At 43.2% G+C, this 22,674-nt stretch overlaps 1 protein-coding gene across 1 annotated transcript; it reads left to right on the forward strand.

Annotated features, from left to right (window-relative positions):
- The first annotated feature begins 17,065 nt into the window (after positions 1 to 17,065).
- LOC123161462 (wax ester synthase/diacylglycerol acyltransferase 11) lies at positions 17,066 to 22,446 on the forward strand. The gene is made up of 7 exons (XM_044579290.1): positions 17,066 to 17,469; positions 17,596 to 18,216; positions 18,319 to 18,385; positions 18,470 to 18,543; positions 18,803 to 19,018; positions 19,157 to 19,294; positions 22,232 to 22,446. Exons 1-7 carry the CDS (start codon positions 17,188 to 17,190, stop codon positions 22,397 to 22,399), a joined length of 1,566 nt encoding a protein of 521 aa, XP_044435225.1. The 5' UTR covers positions 17,066 to 17,187; the 3' UTR covers positions 22,400 to 22,446.
- The last annotated feature ends 228 nt before the right edge of the window (positions 22,447 to 22,674 follow it).

Here is a 22,674-nt window from a genome sequence, read left to right on the forward strand (position 1 = left end):
TGCTTGGACCTAATGTTGGAAGATATAGGAAAGTTGAAGGCATTTAAGAAGCCTATTGCAGGGGCTAGACGTGTCACAACTTTCATCTATAGACATGGAGGACTTCTTAGTCTAATGAGGAAGGCCACGGGTGGGGATCTTGTGAAACCAGCAGCCACTCGTTTTGCCACAGCCATCCTCACACTTAGGAGTTTGGTCAAGAACAAGGCCGCATTGAGGAGTTTATTTACATCTGATGAATGGGTTGGGAACAAGTTAGCAAAAACACAAGTTGGCTTGAATGTGCAAGAGATTATACGTTCAATGGAGTGGTGGAAGGCAATTGAGGACTGCCTTAGAGCTTCAACTCCACTTATTAGAGTTCTTAGAGTAGCGGATGGTGATGAGAAGCCTGCCATGCCAAAGATTAAAGCACTTATGATTTATGCAAAGGAGAGGATCAATCTAGGTTTCCCTTAACAAAACAAGAAACCATTGCTCAAGAAGATCTTGGCCATTGTTGACAAGCGTTGGGAGAATCAAATGGATCATCCATTGTATGGGGCTGCTCTATGTTTGAACCTAGAAAAGTTCTTTCCTATTGTAAGCAGAAATGATGATGCCTTAGTTGGGGAGCTTAGGAGCTGCTTTAATGATGTGCTTGCAAAAATGGTACCGGATGCCAATGTTCGAAAAAAGATTGATCAACAATCTGTGCTCTATGAGGGCCAGCGAGAAGGCTTTTCTATTCCATTGGCGCTCGAGACCATGAGCACAAGAAACCCTCGTAAGTCATATTAAATGCATCATGTTAATTTCAGCATGTTAATTCCAGTTCCAGCAATGTAATTTCTGTACAAACTCTTAATATGTGTCAGTTTTTATCATTTTAGTTGATTGGTGGAGTTCATTTGGTGGTCGGGCCATTGACCTAAAAAGGTTTGGAAAGCGCATTATAAGTCTTTGTGCTTCATCATCTGGTTGTGAGAGGAATTGGAGCACGTTTGAATTTGTAAGTCAACTAGTAAAGCAGTATTTGCGTTTGTACAGAAAAGGAACAGGTTTCACTTGTTGTAAGTCAACTAGTAAAGCAGTATTTGTGTTTGTAAGTCAATTTGTAAGTTATTTACTTATTTCACTTGTTGTTTCTACTTTGTAGATCCATACGAAGAAAAGGAATAGGTTACAATGGAAAAGGTTGAATGATCTTGTCTTTGTTTCATACAACTGGAAGAATATGCAACGGTTTCAAAAGAGGCGTGAGAAGGTGGGAGAGAATAGCTTTGAGGCTTTGGTCATTGAGGATTTTGATTGGGGCAATGAGTGGGTGGACCCATCACTATCACAACCTCAAGGTGCTCGAGGTTGTCCTGAAGACAATCAAGACATTACATAGGAGGATGTTGATGTGGCTATTGGTGCATCTTCAAACCTTCGAGGCCGCAATCTGCATAGGACATCAACTACACTTCGTAGGGGCCAGACAAATGTCCGTCTGCAACACTACGCACGCAAGAGACCTACTACAACACGACCTACAATTCCTGAAGAAGATGAGGCAGAGGAGGACTTGGAGCAAGAACAACACTCAAGTATGCCCAATGCAGAGGGGGAGGATTCAGACTACATTGAGGATGATGATGATGTGAGCAATGATGATCAAGAGCCAACTAATGTTGACCAAGATGGTGAAGACATCACCAATGCCAATGAGTTTGATGATGATGACTTTTGATTGAGACTTTGAGAGTGGAGAGACATGAGAGAGCTGAGTTGGCCACCTTTACCCCTTTTGCTATGCTGGAATTATCTATTATTCTGTTTGTCTTATGTGGACCTTCTTTATGTGGACTACTGGACTTGTGTCATTTGAATTGGTTAATGGTTATGTAATATGCCATGCATTGAAGATTGTAGTTGCACTCATACTTGCTATCTTTCTTTCCACTTTTGCTTGCTGCCTCACTTTTATTTCTATTTTTTTGTGGAATGTGCACTGGTAAGTGATACATTATTCTAACATATTTGTTCATGACTTCATGTTGATGCAGAATTCTGATGGGGAGAAAAGCAAGTGCAAAGAGGATGGGAATGGATGCTATATGGGCTCTACAACAATCAATTGGAAGGTGTGTATGGCTGTATGCCTAGTTGCTTTATGCCTACCAAATTCTACTTAATTATGTTGCTTACAAGTCTCTAAGGCATCGCCTCGCCTTATGCCTTAGCGCTTAGGCAGTGAGCCCCCCCCCCCCAGCGCCTCGCCTCGCCTTACCGCCTTAAAAACATAGGTCCTAGGATGGTCATTCTTGTTGAGTGATAACCAGGGTAGCTCCACTGTATAAACAGATTGATCTGTGATAAGAGATGACGGGGGTAGGTTATATGATTGAGGAAAACCGAATCTGAGCCCACTGTGCAATGAACCCTGAACCTTTTTTATTTGTATTTGAAGATGTTGCTTATTTATGATCCAGTGGCTTTCGTGCTGGGGCGATGATGATTAGCCGTGGCTGAAATAAGTGTGCCTTTGAGCAATCGAGGCACCTGTGGGTATCAAGTTGCATCCTCCCTCTTGTCTCTAGAATCCTTGTTGATCCTATGATACTTGTTGATATGTCTTTGGATGGTCATTCTTGTTGAGTGATAACCAGGCCGGCTTCACTGTATAAACAGATTGATCTGGTGATAAGAGATGGGGGGTAGGTTATATGATCGAGGAAAGTCAGATCTGAGCCCACTATGCATTGAACCCTGGATCATTTTTATTTGTATTTAAAGGTGTTGCTTATTTATGCTCCAGTGTTTATAGTTGTCTTATGTAAAGATTTCTTCTCTCTCATACCTTTATGGCATATGAGTTTTTCTTGATCTTTTATTGTTTGTTGTTGGTCCTTGATTTAATATGGTTAAGAGTAAGCTGCACTTTGTTATACTAGAAAGACATGCTCCCGACAAGCTAGTTGGATGTGCTTTGGTTACTGACATGGTTTGGTTAATGCCAGATTTAATTGGATGTTTAGTTTGGTTAAAAAGATGATGCCATGTGACATTCAGTATTTATGTCCAGGTCACAGATCATATGCAAATAAACTATTTAAATGGATATTGCAGTTCACACTCTCTCTGATGTTAGCTCTATTCTGTTGGATAAAAGTAATAGAGGCAACATGTATGCTGCATTGAGTTATTTTTTATATATAATGGATTATCTATGTATTCTCCAGTCATATGCTTTGTGCTTATGATATTTCTACTAAACCAATCGTGACACTTGATATATATGCATGGTTGTTGGCGACCGGATGCCACCACCGCCGCCAATGCCATCGTTTGATCTTACCGTTCTATGGCCCAAAGGTTGATGACTGCCATGAGGCACTACCCAATTAAATCTTCGTAAGTTGTTGAGCCTGAACTTTTCTTCTTAATTATTTTCATCTTATTAGCCTTGCCACATCATCTCTTAAAAATAATTTGAATCCATCAACTGTGTGCTCTGCCTATGCAATTCATTGAACCTTAAGATCAAAACATTCATAAGTTGTAGCCCAGTCTCCAACTACCTCTTGAATATTAACATTTTTGTTGGAAAAAGAAGAAAGATTGGATCATAGCTTGCACTAAATGAAAATGAAGTTTTTTTTACATTTTGTTTACTCACTGGGAGGGTCGCTATTTATATGCTTTGCTTCAACTTCTTCCGGATCACCATGGAAATCATTTGTACAGGAGCTCTGGAACAAGGAAAACAATAATCACAAGGATGGAGGTTTAACATGTATTCGGTTTGCCATCTGGTGTTTATTTAATTTATTGATGGTGTGACCAAAACCAGATTACATTTTCTAATGTTAGTATTGGAGTGTTATCTGCAATGGCATCTACTATATATATACTGAAAGTAGTTTTATTTATCTATAGAGCTTGATATATTTTCTAAAAGCACTTAATATGCTTCTATTTTTATCTATGACTGCTGAATTATTATATGACAAATTCATATACTATATATGACAAATTTTTCCTACTACCGGGTGTAGTTACTCCCACTTTTGTTTTATATATGTTCTAGGTAGTATCTATCATATCGGAGAGTATGTACGCGTAGTATATAGTATATTAGAATGTTTAGGTAGTTTATATACTACTTTTTTGGTAGTATATACCATATTGTTTGCATACTTTATTTCGCGTACAAATATGTACGTATTTCACAAATACAATAAAACTATAAGCTCACTTGCAATTTTTTCATATAACTCACTTTGGAGTATCTTAGATATAGTATATAAATATAATAAAAATAATAAATTGGAGTATATACTACCACATGGTAGTATATAAGAAATGGGTGTAGCTACACCCGGTAGTAGGATGCATTTTCCCTATATATATATGGCTTACTGATGCTCTTATGGTACTGAACAACATATTCTCATTTAGTGCACTATAGATTTAGATGCTCTTATGGTACATATGGCTTACTGGTGCTCTTATGGTACGGCACACTTCGGTGATTTGTTCCAATAAACATCAGAGTTCTATTTTTGTGCAACTGTACTCAAGCACACACAAAGCCTGCTTGATTGATTTCTTTATATACTAGCAGCAGTGTGTGTACGTGCGTGTCTCCTCTTCTTCTCTGCATGGATTGATCGATCCCCTACCTGTTTCTTTGATTCGGAGCAGCAGGAATCGTCCATGGATGAGGACGACCACCGAGACCTCCACAGCGACGTCAACGCCCCGCACATGGTCGAGCTGGACGGAAGAACGGTGCCTTGGTCACTCTCTATGATCGTGGTCGTCCGCACCAGTGTGGTGCAGCCGAGCTAGCCCAGCAACCATGTCGTGCACAAGGGCCAACTCCACCTCTATAGCTCCTCAGGTAAGCAGCAAACCATGGTCCTTTCAGTTTCCAGAGTTTTTTTGGGGGGTTTTATGGTGCTGATGCCTTCTCTTCTCCATTGAGCATCCTCAACAGGCAAGAAGAAGTGCCATCACTGGTATGAAACTCATGCCAGGGGAAGGGATTCCATCACTGTCTTTTGATCAGCAAGTGTAATCTCCATTCATGATCGTCCCTATTTAGCATTCATCAGCACAATGCCATCTTCAGTGCCCCTCTCTAGGCCCTCACTCTAAATTCTTTCAGTTTTAAGGAAGGAAACAATTTATATGCATTTATACAAAAAAATTCAATTTATTGCTGCTTTGCTATGACACTGTTTCTAGCTCTTGTTCATAGTGTTCGAGTTTACATAGTGTTAATGTTCACTAAATAGTATGAGAGGGTTGATTGATGCTATATATACAGCCAAGTTTCTACACACTTGCATCAGTTTGCAGATATTTCCAGTTAAAAGATTGTACTCTGCTCTGCTCTGAGCTGGGCATTCTATTTCTCTATAAAAAAAATTTGCTTGCTTTGTTTGTCAACCCTTGCTTATTTATTTTTTGTTCGTTTTGGATGCAGTAGGTGCCCTCCCTCCATGGACGAGGAGGACATTGACCTGGACCTTGACGACGACGACGTCCAACCCACACAAGGTCGTTGCCACCCAATAAACTTCTTTTCTTCTTCCATTCCAAGTTACCTCTGCTCTGTTTCTGCAATTCACTCATTGTTCACTAGCTATAGATCTGTATGCTTCTGTTGGTGGTGGTTGGTGAGGTGACGCTGGAAGGCGTGGAGGCGTCGACGATGAAAGAGAAAAAGAAGAGGACATACCGTACAGCTACCCACCGCTGCTCACCTCGATGGCTCGACCACCTCTGCTGTGCCGCCGACGACATAGGGGAGGCCGAGGTGATCATCGACGGTGCTCACCCCGACCCCCTTGGGATCTAGGGGAAGGGGCTATTGCGGCGGTGGCACTGGGAGAGGCGGCGGCGGCGCTCGGAGAGGAGGCACCTACTTTATTTCTACTTCCACTTTTCTTCTGCACCTATAGTTTCAATGCTTTATCTGCTCGTGGAGCTATGCTTCTGTTGCATTGGGCTAAGATTTGATTGCTTGAAGGTGTATGTCCAGGTGTAAGTGCAGACTCATTGTTGATGTTGAATACTGTGGAGTAAGAATGATCTGTCTCAGCAATTTTCTGGTTCAGGTCGTTGACATATTTGGGTTCTAGGTCACATAAATAAAATTTAGAGTTAACTGATCTGTCTCAGCAATTTTCTGCATTAGATATCTTTTTATGCTTAGTTTTTTTGTGAATTCTACAATTTGTAGCTTTGAGCTAAACTGACATTTTTTTTAGTCAACCTACATTCCTGGATGTTTTCAAACTGATAATATTTTCGTAAGTTTAGGTTTGCGCTTGGCTTTATCAGAATTAGAATATAGAAAATGTGTTGGAGAAGTGCCTATTTTGAAACTTCATTGCTTTAACCATTTGTTTTTATGAAATAATATTCAGTCAGTTTAAAATTATTTTCATGTAGATTGGATTTTGTTATAGGAACACTCAAAGAAACTAAAGTTTGATCATGGAAAGGTCCAGCTTAAATTTATTTATTTGTATTAACAAACTTTTCAGTGATCATAATTTAATAGCACATGCTAAACCTGAATTACTACTAACTTTGTATTACCCGCTTGATCAAAACGTTGGGACCGCCACCCTCGCGTCATGGCGCGAACCCAATCTAGTATCCAAGAGTGAAGTATCAATTGAAGTTACACACCCTTAGAAGTACCCAAGATTTAGTGTTGATCTTTCTTACGTGTTTCGCTCAGTTCACTGGTGGTTGGATACGTACAAAACCCTACCGACGCGGTCGTTCTCCTACTCCCTCTCTCCCCTCGCTGCCACCCAAGGACATGGTGATGTTATGAATGTTTCTCTGCCGCGGCGAGGTGGTGGTCTTGAATGACACAACTCATGAGGGATAATGGTGGTCATGAGAAAGTCTTAGCAGTTGCAAAAGTAAGCTTCTGTTATATGGAGGACGACTTACTCTCACCAATGTTGTTCTTAGTAGCCTACCGATTATCATATCCTCTTTCCTTGAAATGCCTAAAGAGGTGTTAAAAAAAGTTAGACTTTTACCATTTTAGGTTCTTCTGGCAATGCGAGGAGAAGAAGTGAAAGTACAAACTTGCTAAATGGATATTTTGTGCAGGCCTAAGGATCAAGGTGGGTTGTGCATTTAAAACCTTGTACGGGAAAACAAATGCTCACCCGACAAATGGGTGCAGAAGCTGCTTAAGGAGGAGGGTGTTTGGGAAGAGTTATTGCATAACATTGTACTCTAAAATGATATACCAAGTTGATGTGAAGTCTACTGAATCGCTGTTTTGGACGGAATTGATGGAGGTCAAGCATCATTTTTTATGAGAGGTTCGTTTATGGTTGGTGATGGCCAATCAATGAGTTTCTGCTAAGATACCTGGTTGGGTGACTTCCCATTAGCTCTTCAATATCCTACCCAATACAATATTTTGTTAAGGAAGGACTCCTTGGTGGCCTCTGTTTTGGGGGCTAGCCCATTGAATATTCAATTCTGTAGAGCTTTACTTGGTGACAAATGGACTATAGGTGGATCCATTTAGTTAGTAGGTTAGTGTCGATCAAGCTACCTAGAGGCTAAATATGTTCTGGTGTAGGTGAGCACCAATGATGTCTTCACAGTTCACTGTGAAGTATATGTATGCGGATCTTATGAATTCTAGGCCTATTTTCACATAAAGCATATACCAAAAAAGGTCCCTTCTAAAATAGAAGTCTTCGTGTGGTTCTTGTAGAGCGGGGTAGTTCTTACTGATGATAATCTTGCAAAGCGTAATTTGCAGGGTAACACAAAATGTTGTTTTTGTGATCAAGATGAAACAATTAGTTATTTGTTCCCGACGCTACATTAATTCAAAGCACAATTCACGATACTTTCAATATATCACCACCAACAAGTATATCAAATTTGTTTGAGAGTTGGCTGGGTGGTATACACCATAATTTGAAGGGGCAAATTTGTGTCGGATTTGTGTCATTCTTTAAGCGATTTGGAATTGCCGAAATATGAAATAGATACTCTGTCTTTTTGAGCTACTTTCTAGCCTCAAGATGAACTGTCATAAGAGTGGGCCTTTTTGCTTTGGTAGATCCAAAGAAAATGAAAACCAATATAGACACTTATTTGGCTGTGAGGTTGGCACACTCCTATTTACTTATCTTGGTATACCCATTCATCATCGTAAGTTCACTAACAAAGAATGGAAAGTTATTGAAGATCGGTTCAGAAAAAAGCTGAGTAGTTGGAAGGGTAAACTCATGTCATATGTGGCACAATTAACTCTTATCAATGCAGTTCTCACAAGTTTCCCGTGTTTATGTCGTCTTTTTTTAAATACCCAAATGGGTATTAAAGAGAGTTAAGAGACTTGATTTCTATCGATCTTGGTTCTTCTGGCAATGTGATGAGGACAAATGGAAGTATCGACTGGCTAAATGAGATGTCTTGTGTAGGCCTAAGGACCAAGGTGGGTTGGATATCGAAAACATGGAAATTAAAAATAGATGCTTGCTTAGCAAATGGCTATTTGAGTTAAAAAATGAGGAAGGTGTCTGGCAAGAGCTAGTTCACAATAAATATCTATATTCCACGGCCTTATCTAGCAGAAGCCAAACCAATTCTCTGTTTTGGAAGGGCTTGATTATTCTTCTTTCTTTATGAGAGGTTCATTTGAAGTTGGCGATGAACAATCCATGGTCTTTTGGAAAAATACCTTGCTAGGTGACAATCCGCTCATGGTTCAGTACCCATCATTGTATAATATAGTGCGCAAGAAAGATGACATAGTTCAACTGGTCCTTCGTTCAGCACCTCTCAACATCCAATTCAGGAGGGCCTTGATTGGTGATAAATGGACAACGTGGCTTCATTTAGTTCGTAGATTGATGTTGGTCAACCTATCTCATATGCCCGATGTTTACTATCAAGTCTATGTATGCAGATCTTATCACTAAGGGGCATGTGTTCCTGATGACTCGCAAGTATAGGGGATCAATCATAGTCCTTTCAACAAGTAAGAGTGTCGAACCCAACGAAGAGCAGAAGGAAATGACAAGTGATTTTCAGCAAGGTAATTTCTGCAAGTACTTAAATTGTCGGTAACAGGTAGTTTGATAGCAAGTAAATTTGTAACAAGCAAGTAACATTAACGGCAAATAAAGTGCAGCATGGTAGCCCAATCCTTTTTATAGCAAAGGACGGGCTGGAACGGTCTCTTATAATAAGCAAAGCATTCTTGAGGCCACACGGGAATTTCATCTAGTCACTTTCATCATGTTGGTTTGATTCCTGTTCGCTACTTTGATAATTTGATATAAGGGTGGACCGGTGCTTGGGTGTTGTTCTTACTTGAACAAGCCTCCCACTTATGATTAACCACCTCGCAAGCATCTGCAACTACGAGAAAATTATTAAGATAAAATCTAACCATAGCATTAAACATATGGATCCAAATCAGTCTCTTACGAAATAGCGCATAAACTAGGGTTTAAGCTTATGTCACTCTAGCAACCCATCTTCTGATAACTACTCCACAATGCATTCCCTTAGGCCCAAAGATAGTGAAGTGTCATGTAGTCGACGTTCACATAACACCATTAAGTGAATCACAACATATACATATCATCAAAATATCGAATGGATATCAAATTCACATGATTACTTGCAACATGACTTCTTCCGTGGCCTCAAGAACAAAGGTAACTACTCACAAATAATATTCATGCTCAAGATCAGAGGGGTATTAAATAGCATAATGGATCTGAACATATAAACTTCCACCAAATAAACCATATAGCAATCAACTACAAGATGTAATCAACACTACTAGTCAACCGAAGGTGCCAACCTAAGGTTCCGGTACAAAGATTGAACACAAGAGATGAGCTAGGGTTTAAGATGAGATGGTGTTGTTGAAGATGTTGATGAAGATTGGCCTCCCAAAGATGATAGTATTGTTGGTGATGACGATGCCTTTGATTTCCCCCTCCGGGAGGGAAGTTCCCCCGGTGGAATCGCTCCGCCGGAGGGCAAAAGTGCTCCTGCCCAAGTTCCGCCTCGAGACGGCGGCGCTCCATCCCGAAAGTCCTCCCCTTATTTTTTCTAGGTCAAAAGACCCTATGTACCAGAAGATGGGCACCGGAGGTGGGCTGCGCTGCCCACCACCCACCAGGGCGTGCCTGGGGGGCCTGGCGCGCCCTGGTGTCTTGTGGGCACCTGGCATCCCCCCTCTGGTAGTTATTTCCTCTAATATTTATTATATATTTCAAAATAATTCTCCGTAAAATTTCAGCTCATTTGGAGATGTGCAGAATAGGTATCTCTGAGATAGCTTTTTCAGGTCCAGAATTCCGGCTGCCAGCATTCTCCCTCTTTGTGTAAACCTTGCATATTATGAGAGAAAAGACATTAGAATTACTCCATAAGGTATTACTATGCATAAACACATTATAAATAATAGTACGAAAGCATGATGCAAAATGGACGTATTAGTTCCATAGAGAGCATATTTGGAAAATCAAAGTGTCTTTAAAGATTAAAAAAATGTGGTTTGTTCAGAGGGAGGTGATCCTCACCAAAGATAATTTTGCAAAAATTGGAAAGAATGTAAGAAGAGTTGTTTTATGACTAGGAAGAAACAATTCAACATCTTTTATTTCCTACCATTTTGCAGCTTTGATTTGGCGCACGTTTCATGTTACATATAATTTCCACCCTCAACAAGTATCCCAAATTTGTTTGGAAACTAGTTGGTTGGTATTAACAAAAAGTTTAAGGGTCATATCCGTGTAAGGGCTTGTGCCTTACTTTGGGTAATTTAGAATTGCCAGAATGACTGTGTTTTTAACAGGTCTCGCTCTATTAACTTTTTGCAACTTGTCTTCAGAGCCACAACATCAATCCTTATGTGGTCATCACTTCTGCGTGGGGACGCTGGGGAGCTCATGGCTTTTTAGTGCAAGCTTCTTGAGATGATTGCACAGGTGTTTTTCAACCGGTTTTGGTTGGCATGTCACTAATAGATTATGTGGTTAAGTCATGTAATATGTCTATTGTACCAATCAGTTGTGGTGTTTTTTTTTCTTTTCGTCGTGTTAGTTGATACTTTCTACTTTTCGAACCTATTTGTTTTCATTTAATAAAGATGGTTGAGTGGATCATGATGGTGCAGAGGCCGGGGTCTTTCCCTTTTTATCTTACTTTTTAGTTGTTATTCCCTAGAAAAACGTCCTATATTAGATAATATACGATTGTTTTCAATTTGACAGATGTCCAAGGCCTTACGTACGAGATATGCGGTTGTATCAACCAAGAGGCTTTTGTACACCACCTTCACGTACTAGTATCTTATCTATTCTATACCTACTAATAAAAAAATAGGTATTTTTAGTCCGTCATGCTATTTTATGGAAAACCCCCTGATGTTTCTTACATGAAACTCGCAGTACATATCAAATGTTTTTTAAAATACTCATATCTTCTAAAAAGTAAAAACACGTTATATATGGAATTTGATTAGAAAAATATATAGAATCTGAATGTGATGTTATTTTACCTGTTAACCATTTAAAAAAACTATATAGGGTGCAATCTTAATCAACAGTGTATTATTCATCTTTCTTTCATATCGGTAATGATCCGGATTGTGGATGAACATCTCAGCAAAATTAGGATTGGAGACGAAATTGAAGATCACTTGCCCGTTTCTTTGTACGTATTAAATCTACATGCAAGCCGTGTTTAAATAGAAGACCTGTAAAATTTTGAACTTGCACTTTTATAGGCAAAGACCATCTTTGTTTGGGTCGTAGCTACAAATACTTAGATTATACTTTTTTGTAAAATAAAAGCGTGTGTTATTCTTTTCTCCCGTTGTAGCGCACGGGCCCTCTTGCTAGTATAAATAATGGCACAAACATGTACTCTAGTTGCTAAATCATATCCGTTGCTTTCAACTGGATCGCTGGCCAGTGCGTCTAATCTACGGCTGTACTGTTGGCGTAGCCTCGCCCTTGACGCCACCAGCCTACGAGTACTCTCCGATCACCACATGTAAGAAGCTATACCAGGCCGCTGGATCAACTCCCTCCGACCGGAACACATGCGTATAGTACGAAGTGGCCGGCTAAAAACTCACGGGAGAACACAAGGCACCAGACTCGATTATAGCAACAGGGGCGTGTCGCTCCTGATCCTTTATTTCTCTTTTTCTGGCGCTCTTTACAACGTATATGACCGCATATATATATGGGCCAAACCGACCTGAAGCTAGCTAACCTAGCAATCCAAAACTGATTCAAACTAGGACTCCTAGTACTTGACGCTCATGTTGGCATGCAAGCCACGTCTTCAACTCTAATACGTAATTTGGATTAATCTCTAACAATCTCTCCCTAATCCAAACTTACCACATCTACGACTCGACTAAACATGTCATGTCTGTATGCTGAGTATGACCCGCCTGGAAACATGCAGCGCCTCCTTGCTCTACAATGTTGTGCCACCGTCATTGCTTAGCCGCTGCCTTGCACTCGGTCCGCACCATACTCCTTGTACTTGCTTGCAGTAGATCCACTCTCCACTGCTCGCACACCTCCTCGCTTTACAATGGCTTCACCTACCACCGTCCGCCTTCGGCATCACACCGAACCCATGCTAGCCGCAACCAGGACGCTCCACGAGGACATGGACATGACTCACGGAACACCGTGCACACCGCTTCAACCTGTGACTCCTTTGACAAGACGACAGAAAACACAATGACTATTTTTTCTTTTTCTTTTTTTCTTTTTCTATTTTTTTTTCTTTTTTTCTTTTTCTTTAGAACAATCTCGGATCATCCTCATCATCCTGGATGAGATTGCAATCCGCCAGATTTTTCTTCTTACCCCTCTTCTTTTCGGGACACTCATAAGCATGATGTCCTAGGTCTTGGCAATTGAAGCACTTGTCCTTGGATTTATCACGACGACGCTCTCTTGCTCTCCACTCTGATCTTGTCAACAAAAGTTGTTCGCCGTCTTGGTCGTCCTCGACATAGCCGTGCAATTGTTCCTCATGAACCTTCAACCTCCCCATGACTTCCTCCATAGTCATCGTCTTAAAATCGCCAAACTGCTCTATGGCAATGCAATCTGGAGAAATTTTGGCGGAACAGCTCGAAGGGTTTTCTTAACGGAGTTGTCTCCTCGAACTTTTCTCCAAGCCCTCGTATCCCATTGACGATGGTTGTCATCCGGAGAGCAAAGTCATCGATTGTTTTCGTGTCCTTCATCTTGAGCCTCTCGAACTCAGACTTGAGGGTTTGCAACCTCGCCTCCTTGATGCGATCGTCCCCAAGACGGTTCGTCTTTATCGCCTCCCAAGCTTCATGTGATGTCGTCTTCTCAGCAATGAAGGCGAACACATCATCTAGGATACTTTGATAGATAGCCGTCAACGCCTTCTGATCCATCGTGTCGTCCACCTTGCCGGAGACGGCCACCACCGCATCCCAAACTCCTTGTGCGCGCATCAACGCCTTCATCTTGACCGCCCAAATTGAGTAGTTGCTCTTCGTCAGCATCAGGTATTGGACAAACACGCTTCCTCCTTTTTCAGCCATGATCTTGACCGTCGCTCCGCAGTCACAGCGCTCACCCAACGATCTTGAACCTTGCTCTGATACCAAATGTTGGCGTAGCCTCGCCCTTGACGCCACCAGCCTACGAGTACTCTCCGATCACCACATGTACGAAGCTATACCAGGCCGCTGGATCAACTCCCTCCTGCCGGAACACACGCGTATACATACGAAGTGGCCGGCTAGAAACTCACGGGAGAACACAAGGCACCAGACTCGATTATAGCAACAGGGGCGTGTCGCTCCTGATCCTTTATTTCTCTTTTTCTGTGCTCTTTACAACGTATATGACCGCATATATATATGGGCCAAACCGACGTGAAGCTAGCTAACCTAGCAATTCAAAACTGATTCAAACTAGGACTTCTAGTACTCAGACGCTCACGTTGGCATGCAAGCCACGTCTCCAACTCTAATATGTAAGTTGGATTAATCTCTAACATGTACTACCAATTAAGAGGCTTTTGTAGCCCATGTCCGTGCGCAGCGGATGCTGATGCTGACAGGCACGGTTGCCGTCGACGCTGTGGCATCATCAACGGCTAATTGACTGAACCGCTAGCTAGCTACTTCGACAGTTCAACGTACTCACCTCATCATGGAGTCAAACGCCTGCGACAGCCGATCGACCTGTCGAACCAGTTTCCTGTTAGAACAAGAAACTGCAAGACCGTGCCTTTGTACTGCCACCTGCCGTCCTTCTGACATTGACATTTGGATGATCGGTACGTACGGAACATTGACAATATATAATGGCGATTTATTTTGATGTGTCGTGTCATCGACGTCCTTCTGGGATCTGACTTTACTTAATCTCCGTCCATTCTGTCATTCTGATCATTAGATCATTGAGATGGCAATGCTAAGCTCTCATGTGAGTACTCGGTCGGTGATTTCCTCAGCTAGTGGTATTTTTTTTTCCGAGAAGGGAGTGAATAGCATAAAACTACCACTTTTCGGATTAGGGTTTTAAAAAACTATCAGAAATTTATTTGTCACTAATAACTACCAAAATCATAGTCGGCTGTTTCAAAAAACCCAAACAAACCTTTTGCTTAGTTTTAAACCGTTTTTTGACAAACCTGGCCCGCCAGCCACGCGTGTAGGGGCGGAGACAATGCGGCTGTTAACGGCCATTACCAGACCAGTGCGGTCGGTCGAAACCAAACCGCTCAGTCAAAAATAGACCGAGGGGTAACTCTCTTCCTCACTCCCGTGCTCTCACTCCTCTCGCTCTCACTCTTCTCTCTGGTTGCCTAACTCGCCGCCGCTGCTGACAGCAATGGTCACCTTCCTTCCGCCATGCCTTCCTGGAACGATGGGTAATCGAGCTCACATGATGACTGTGACATCACCAGCATGGACCTGGGGCAGTGGGTATATGTTATTTCCTTGGCCACAGTTAGGGTTAGGGTTCTTGCTGAGGTAGGGTTACAGTTCTTGTTGAGTTAGGGTTAGTGCAATTGGGGATTGATCTGTTTTATTTAGGTGAGATTGGGGATTAAAAATATTGTTGCTGCTGTGGATGCAGGAGACCCCTAGCATCATTGTAGAGCCCCATCTATGTGGCTAACTCGAGGATTCTGAACCCAAATGCATGCTACATCACATGAAGCCTCTTAAGTGTGTGGCTTTTGAAGGAATTTGCACCGGAAGGCGTTTTCATGGTTGTCCAGTGCAGGTTATAGACCATCGTTTTCTCTCAATCTAGCACTAGATCTATTAATTACATCTGTGCATTTTCTAAACCCATGCATAAGGGCATCTCCAAAGAAGAACTGCACAGCTCTGGTATATTTTGCCGGGACCATTTTTGTTAATTTTTATCATCCAACGGGGACACTTACCTGTTCGCGGAGCGGTCCGACGTCCGCTTTCCGGTAAATCTGAGACAAATGAGGGGAGCTATGTGGGAGTCCTGGCATGCACTTGATCAATCCAAAGCCTCCGCGTGGTCGTCCTCTCTTTTCTCTCTTTTCTCTCTCTTCACATGCATGGTCCCCCTCTTCTCTTTCTCCTCACAACCGGACACCACACCATAATATTCCACCACATGCATGGTCCTCCTCCACTCTCTCTCTCCTCCCAAACAGATTAATTTGTAAATAGCATTGGATGGACGGCTCCGGTATCATGCCCACGGACCATGTCTGGACATAAAGACGGACATTTGTGGTGTCCATTTCTGGGTCAACGTTGGAGATGCCCTCACGCAGCAAATTTTACTGAATATGCCTTGTAGTATAAATCTAGTGCCGTGTTTTGAATGTGAAGAATTTGTATAAGAAGGATATGCATTAGTAGAACTGGTTATCGACTTGTGCACCCGCACGGCCTAGCTATTATAAGGATATATAATTATTAATAAAAATCTATTAAGATGTAAACTGGAAGAGTTAAATTGTAGATATCATACAATTGGTCAGATGTAAAGTTATTGAAAAAATGATAACACATAATAAACACATGTATTATAATCTTAATTATTGAATTCAGTGGATCCATTTTCCCATTATGTTGCACAAAGCACAATCATTGGCCTGAAGGAGGCCTTCATGTCATAGTAGCAAGATAAACATCTTAGTGAATTTTACGCCACCAATTAATGGATGGAGAGACTATGAATTAATTCGATCCATATGGCAAGATAAATATCTTCCTAGCTTATTTCAGATATATAACACAACGCAACAGAAGTTAGGAGAAAGATACACTACACACACCGACTACTAAAAAACAAAATTTAAGTGTGAGAAACATACCCCGCATAGGCTAGTTTTGTGTTTTCAAAAATTATTGGTGTGTGATTTTTTGCACAGACTCATAATACTTGATACGATTATTTTACCCCTCAAAAATTTAACTTTAGTTGATGTGGTTATGAAATACCCCTTTTTGAAATACACAACTATTTGCCTTGCCAACCCCTATCAGAAAAAACAAAGAAAAAACTGGCAGTTTCCCCTCCACTTGTAATGAACTTTGAGGACAGTTTCAATTAACAAGTAAGCAGTCGAATAACATAAGCAATATGCACATGTGACACATGATTGAACGTGAAAAAACTTCCTCAACTTGAGGAGTAAAAAAAAGCACGGTTGTGGACCGACCGGTCCACACAACTTCACTATGAGAACGGTGAGTACAAAGTCTTCTCTAGAACCTCTAGAGAGATTTACAACACACTCTCCACATTGCCAACTGACGGCAGTAACAACAACCACAAGAGGAAGCAGAGTTTGCACAGCTTCTGTCTCCTTTCGTATTTTACAAACTGCTATCTAACCGCTGAACCAAATAGCATCAAATTTGACAGACAAGTAGACACACGAGTTTCTGAGATTCCCTCAAAATTTCAGCTCAATCGAACATGATTTGCCTACCCAAACTGTCGGTCTCCCAAATAGCTATTCCATATTACTGATACGTTTTGTGGAAATCATATCGGAAATAGTTGCAGAATAGATGGAACGGAACCGGTGCGTTGCGCCATCACCTTCGGGAGTCCTATATATAACAGCTAGGGAACAGAGCCTTTGCGCATACGATCGATCGAGTAGCCAGCGTTCATGCATAGGGAAGCAGCAATGGACCCTGTGAGTGGTAGTCCATGGGCGTCAGTTCCAGGAAACCGACTGCTCCCGATCCGCGTGTCAACAGAACCTGCCGGCACCGAGTGGACGCAGGAGAACCCCGCGGAGGAGCCCGTGAGCCCTACAGCAAGAGCCATGGAAGATATAGGTATTTATATCGTCGTCACCATCGGCCTCGACACGCCGATAAACCTGAGCATCTTCCGAGCCGGTATCGAATCTCTGCTTGCCCGATGCCCGCGCTTGGGATGCATTCAAGTACGCACTCTTTCTGAAGGTTTTCAAGTCCGTACTCTTGTCACTCTCTACGGCTGCTTAACCGCGCGCTGGAAGAACATTCATGAGCTCCGTTTAATTACCATATGCACGACCATGCACGTACAGGTGGCGGACGGGTCAAGCAATGGAGGGGCGCGATGGGCGCGCACGGCTGTGAACGCCGAGGATCATATGATCGTCCCCAGGCTGGATGGCGCGGCCGTGGCCGCCGACCCAGACAAGGCCGTGGAGGACTACGTCGCCTCGCTGTCCACGCTGCCCATGGACCGCTCCCGCGCGCTTCTGGAGTTCCATCTCCTCGACTTCCCGACCTCCGAGGCGGCCTCCACCGTGGCGGTCCGGGTGCACCACGCCTACGGCGACGGCATGTCTCTAATGGCGCTTCTCATGATGTCCACGCGCAACGCCGCCGCCGACACGAAGGCTCGGCCAGCCACGCCTCCGCGTCGTCGTCGTCCTTCCCGCACGGGCGCCATCTACGCGTCGCGACGCCGGCCCCCGCTTTCCACGGGCGCCCTGGCGCTCGTCACGTGGGTCTGGTCGTACCTCGTGCTCGCGTGGAACACCGCGTCGGACGTTGCCTACTTCGCCGCCACGATTCTGTTCCTGAGTGACCCGCGCACCCTGTTCAAGCGTGCCGACGACGATGAGTTCCACGCCAAGCGCTTCGTCCACCGGAGTCTTAGCCTGGATGACGTCATGTTCCTCAAGAGCTCCATGAACTGCGTACGTATAATTAAGCTAAGCTAGCAGTTTAATTTGTTCATCAAATTATTATATTTTCCCCACGGACTGTTAACTTTCTTTCTTTTTTGCCGGGAACCACAGACCGTCAATGATGTGCTGGTTGCAGTGACTTCTGCTGCTCTATCAAGATATTACTTCCGCAAGTCCGGTAAGTACCTCAAGGGTAACAAGCAAGTGTTTAATGGTGCAACTGTTTTTACTAAACAGTTCTTTACTTAAACTTCAATGTCAGGTGACACTAACACTAGCAAAATCTGTTTGCGATCACTCCTTCCTGTCAACACAAGGCCAGCCACTAGCCTACAGGTAAGGTAAGATGTACTTACCTTTTCAGAAAATATATGCAATTAATGGATGCTAAATGCCATGCACCATCGATTTTCACCAACATATACCGCCTCTGTACCAAAATATAAGACGTTTTTGTAGGCTAAACTGGCCTAAAAAACGTCTTATATTTTGATACGGAGGGAGTATCTCTGAACATTGTCCGATGATATCACCATCATATTTCATAGATTACCAGTATTTTAACTTATTTTTCTGATTTTACCACTATGAACAGACATATGTTAATGTGATAGAATCTGATAAGAGGAACGAGGTGACATGGGGAAATAAACTGGGCTACATTATTCTTTCATTTTATCTGGCCATGCACGAAGATCCACTTGCATATATTCGCAAGGCAAAGAAGGTTCTTGATAGGAAAAAGAGGTCACTCGAAGTGATATTGACATATAAGATTGGTCTGATTTTCACGAAATTTTTTGGTGTCAAGGTATACTGCTTTGTTTCCCTTCGCTCAATCTAAAATTAAACTACAAAAAACTTAATCTATCAAATTAAGTAACAGCTCATAATTCTTCTTCTTCGTTTTAGTGTTTCAAATTGCATTACATCGTGATGATTGAACCAGGTAGGAACTTCAATCTTTCGGCGTCTCTTCGCACGTACAACAATAGTTTTCTCAAACATGGTTGGACCAGCTGAACAGGTAGAGTTATGTGGACACCCAGTGGCTTTCCTTGCGCCTAGCGTCTATGGGATTCCAGAGGTAGGGAACTTGTGATCTTGCATACTTCCAGTTTTTCATAAGTTACTTAATTTCTATAAGAATGCAACTGATTAGTCATGTACATTTGTATCCACTAGCAAAACTGGTAACACAAAGATATCTTAAACTTTGAAGGGGTACATTGTTTTAGTTTGCTTTAGGTTGTGAACACTATTATGTCACCTTCTTAGGAAACGTCGTGTACTGATAAAAGTTCATCGTGTGTGTAAAAAATATTCATTGTGTACTTCAAAAATATTCAGTTTGTGTTTAAAAATGCTTAGTGTGTATTTTAAAAAAGCTTAGAGTATATGAAAAAAATGTTTACCTACTTTTGAAAAAATCCAGTGTGTATTTACATAATATTCACCATATATACAAAAAAGTTCATCGTATATCCAAAAATGTTCACCATCTATTAAAAATGTTCAGCATATATTGAGAAAAGTTCACTGTGTTTTGAAAAAATGTCCACCTTATATTCAAAAAATGTGTGTGTGTGTGTGTGTGTGTGTGTGTGTGTGTGTGTGTGTGTGTAAAAATATATTTATACTGAAAATAAAATAAAAATTCCACAAGAAGGCAAAAAAGAAACAGAAGGAACAAAAAAACAAAACAAACTGGTAATAGAAAAAAAGATAAACAGAAAATGAAAAGTAAAAACAAAAAAGGAAAGACAAAAAATAAATAAATTGCCGGAGAAAGAAAAACCAACACAGAAAACCAAACTGTAAACCACAACAGAAAACCCCAAAAAAGCGAAATAGCAGAAGCAACACAGTGAACCTTGATCTGGGCTGGTCCAACTAGCTTTGCCTGTGGGCGTCCCAGCATCCGACGCCCACGGGCGTCATATAGCTAGGAGGATTCGCCGACAAATTATTTAACTGCATAAGCAGATTAATGGAAATTATTCAGGTGGAGCCCTGGGCGTTCGGTTAGACCGAACTATTCGGTTCGGTGCTTCGGTTTATTTTATTTTTTGAAACGTAGGCTCAAGAAGAGCTCGGCTTTGGATTAACAAAGCCATCAACCGGCCAGGATTACAACTTTGGAATACAACCACACTCCAACAAAAAGGAAATAAAAACAAAAGGCAAAGAAACAAAGGCGCCTAGGAGCAGCTCACAGAGGCATACAACAAGCTAGCTAGCTAGAAGTAAAGAACACATAGCTAGAGATGCCGGGAACCCCATACACGCCTAGAACCAAGGCAAAAACGCTAAGCGTCTTAGCAAAGAGCACCGACGACGGAGCAAAGCACGCCATTGCCAAACGCCTGGGCTTGAAGGAGACACATCCATCCAGATCCATCGTCACAGAAGGCCCCTGCCTCCTCGCCTGGCTCAAGGCGCCGCACCGGTGAGCGATGGACATGCTCACCCTAGAACTTGCATGGATGGCATCGCAGGAAACCACAGGGGCGGAACCAGGCGTTCCCAGCCTGCCGTCGGCGACTTACCTGAAACAGAGCAATGCCAAATGCAAGAGTCCAGGCATGAAACAGGGGCGAGCTGTCGGAATGCACAAATGGGCAGCAGCAAGAGCCAAAACCAAATCGTCGGCTCGCTCGACGAGCAGAAGAGCAGCCACCGGAGGAGGGCAACCCTATCCCCTCACGTCCTGGAGAATCCACGGGCACCGGAGGAGCCCTGCAGCCCAACAAAGAGCACCAAACCAGCTTGACCACATGCCCAGGGGGACACCGCCGCCGCTGGAGACACTCTGCCGCCGCCGACACACTCCACCTACACCACCACGAAGCCTGTAACCCATCTTTGTTCCCAAAACAGCGCCTTCAAGAAGGTTACGGCGCCCTGGGCGTCGCCGCTGCCCAACAATGTTGAGGATTTCACCCGGGAAACAAAGGGGAAGGGGGTAGGGGGGCAGGACCTGACCGGCGCCTCCAGGAAGGTGAGCGGGCCCGCGGGCGTCGTCGTTGTCGCAGCCGATACGGCTGGCTAGGGGTTTCCCCCGGTCCTGCAGCCCCGTCGCCCACTCCCACCCGCAGAAGACCGCAGTCCCATGACGAAACAGGGCGGATCTGAGGGGGGAGGCGCTCGTTGGGGAAGAAGGGGAATGGAGGCGGCCAGATCTGACGCGACAGGAGACGAATCCGCCGCCGCCGCGCGCTGGCCTGCATCCACCGGGGCTCTCGCCCCCCGCACGGCCGAGATAACAGCGACCCCCGCCCACGCCACCGGGAGCCGAAACCGGCGGCGCCACACCTGCCGGGGCCGCCGCCCCGGATCCAAAGGCCCCCCACAGGTGGCGAGGCGGCGAGGGCCCCGCTGCCGCCTTCATCAGCAGGGGGGCCGAGCTTGCCCGGCAGCAGCTGCCTCAGGCGGCGGCGAGGGAAGGGAGAGGAGGGGAGGGGGCGGCGGGGCTAGGGTTTTCGCCCCTCGGGTCGCCTAAGCGGGGCGGCACGAGGGGGGAGCGTCTCCCGTCCTTCGGTTTATTTGGAATTTTGGTTTCTGATTTTGCTAACCAAACGGTTTTATGAGAAATCAATAACCGACGCTTCGGTCCATCGAGATCTCGGTTAGGTGTTGGGTTACAACCGAAGAGAAAAACAAAAATAGGAATGAATCAAACATGCATATATCATAAAGGACGGGGTGAAGGAGCTCCGACAAAAATCGTTGCTAGCAGGTTGCTCAACTAACCCGCTGCATTAGGATCACTATGCGAAGAGCCATCCTGAGGCACACTGATCCACTCACTAGGACATTTTTGTCCTGGGTCCGCCCCTGATTCGGGCCTGTAGAGTAATCAATTGAGGGTTTCTTTAGCTCAGCTTTCTTTCCTAGATTTTGTACTAGAACAATCTTAAAATTAGTAACCTCACAAAAAAAATTAAAATTAGTAAACCCTTAGAGTATTTCATTTTTTTCCTATACCATGATTGGCAATTAATTTCTAGGATTGCTTTTGTAGGCTCTGATTATTCACTACCAAAGCTACAGAAGCACTATCAAGATAATTCTATCAGTTGACGAGGACAAGTTTCCAGATTATCATCAACTTTTGGATGACTTTGACCAGACCCTCACGGTCATGAAGGACGCGGCTTCAAGACTTTCAACGTCAACTAAGAATGACTAAGCAATAGACAACTAAATCAGGACCCTACACGTATATGCGCTAAATAAATTTGTGTGTGTGTGTGGGGGGGGGGGGGGGGGGGGGGGGGGGGGGTGTGTACAACTCCTAGTGTTTAGTTAAAATAAGTACTAACACCTCTCGATTTTTTTTCATGCAGTAAATAAAATTAGTCCCTATTACATGCATCCTTTTGAATGTCTTTCATCTTTGAGAGTACACTCACAATAGAGCGGTGAGCGCGCATATGACAAACGACTGCGCCAAGCCATAGCATG

The sequence above is a fragment of the Triticum aestivum genome, chromosome 7B (assembly GCF_018294505.1).
Source record: "Triticum aestivum cultivar Chinese Spring chromosome 7B, IWGSC CS RefSeq v2.1, whole genome shotgun sequence".
NCBI classification, from domain to species: domain Eukaryota; kingdom Viridiplantae; phylum Streptophyta; class Magnoliopsida; order Poales; family Poaceae; genus Triticum; species Triticum aestivum.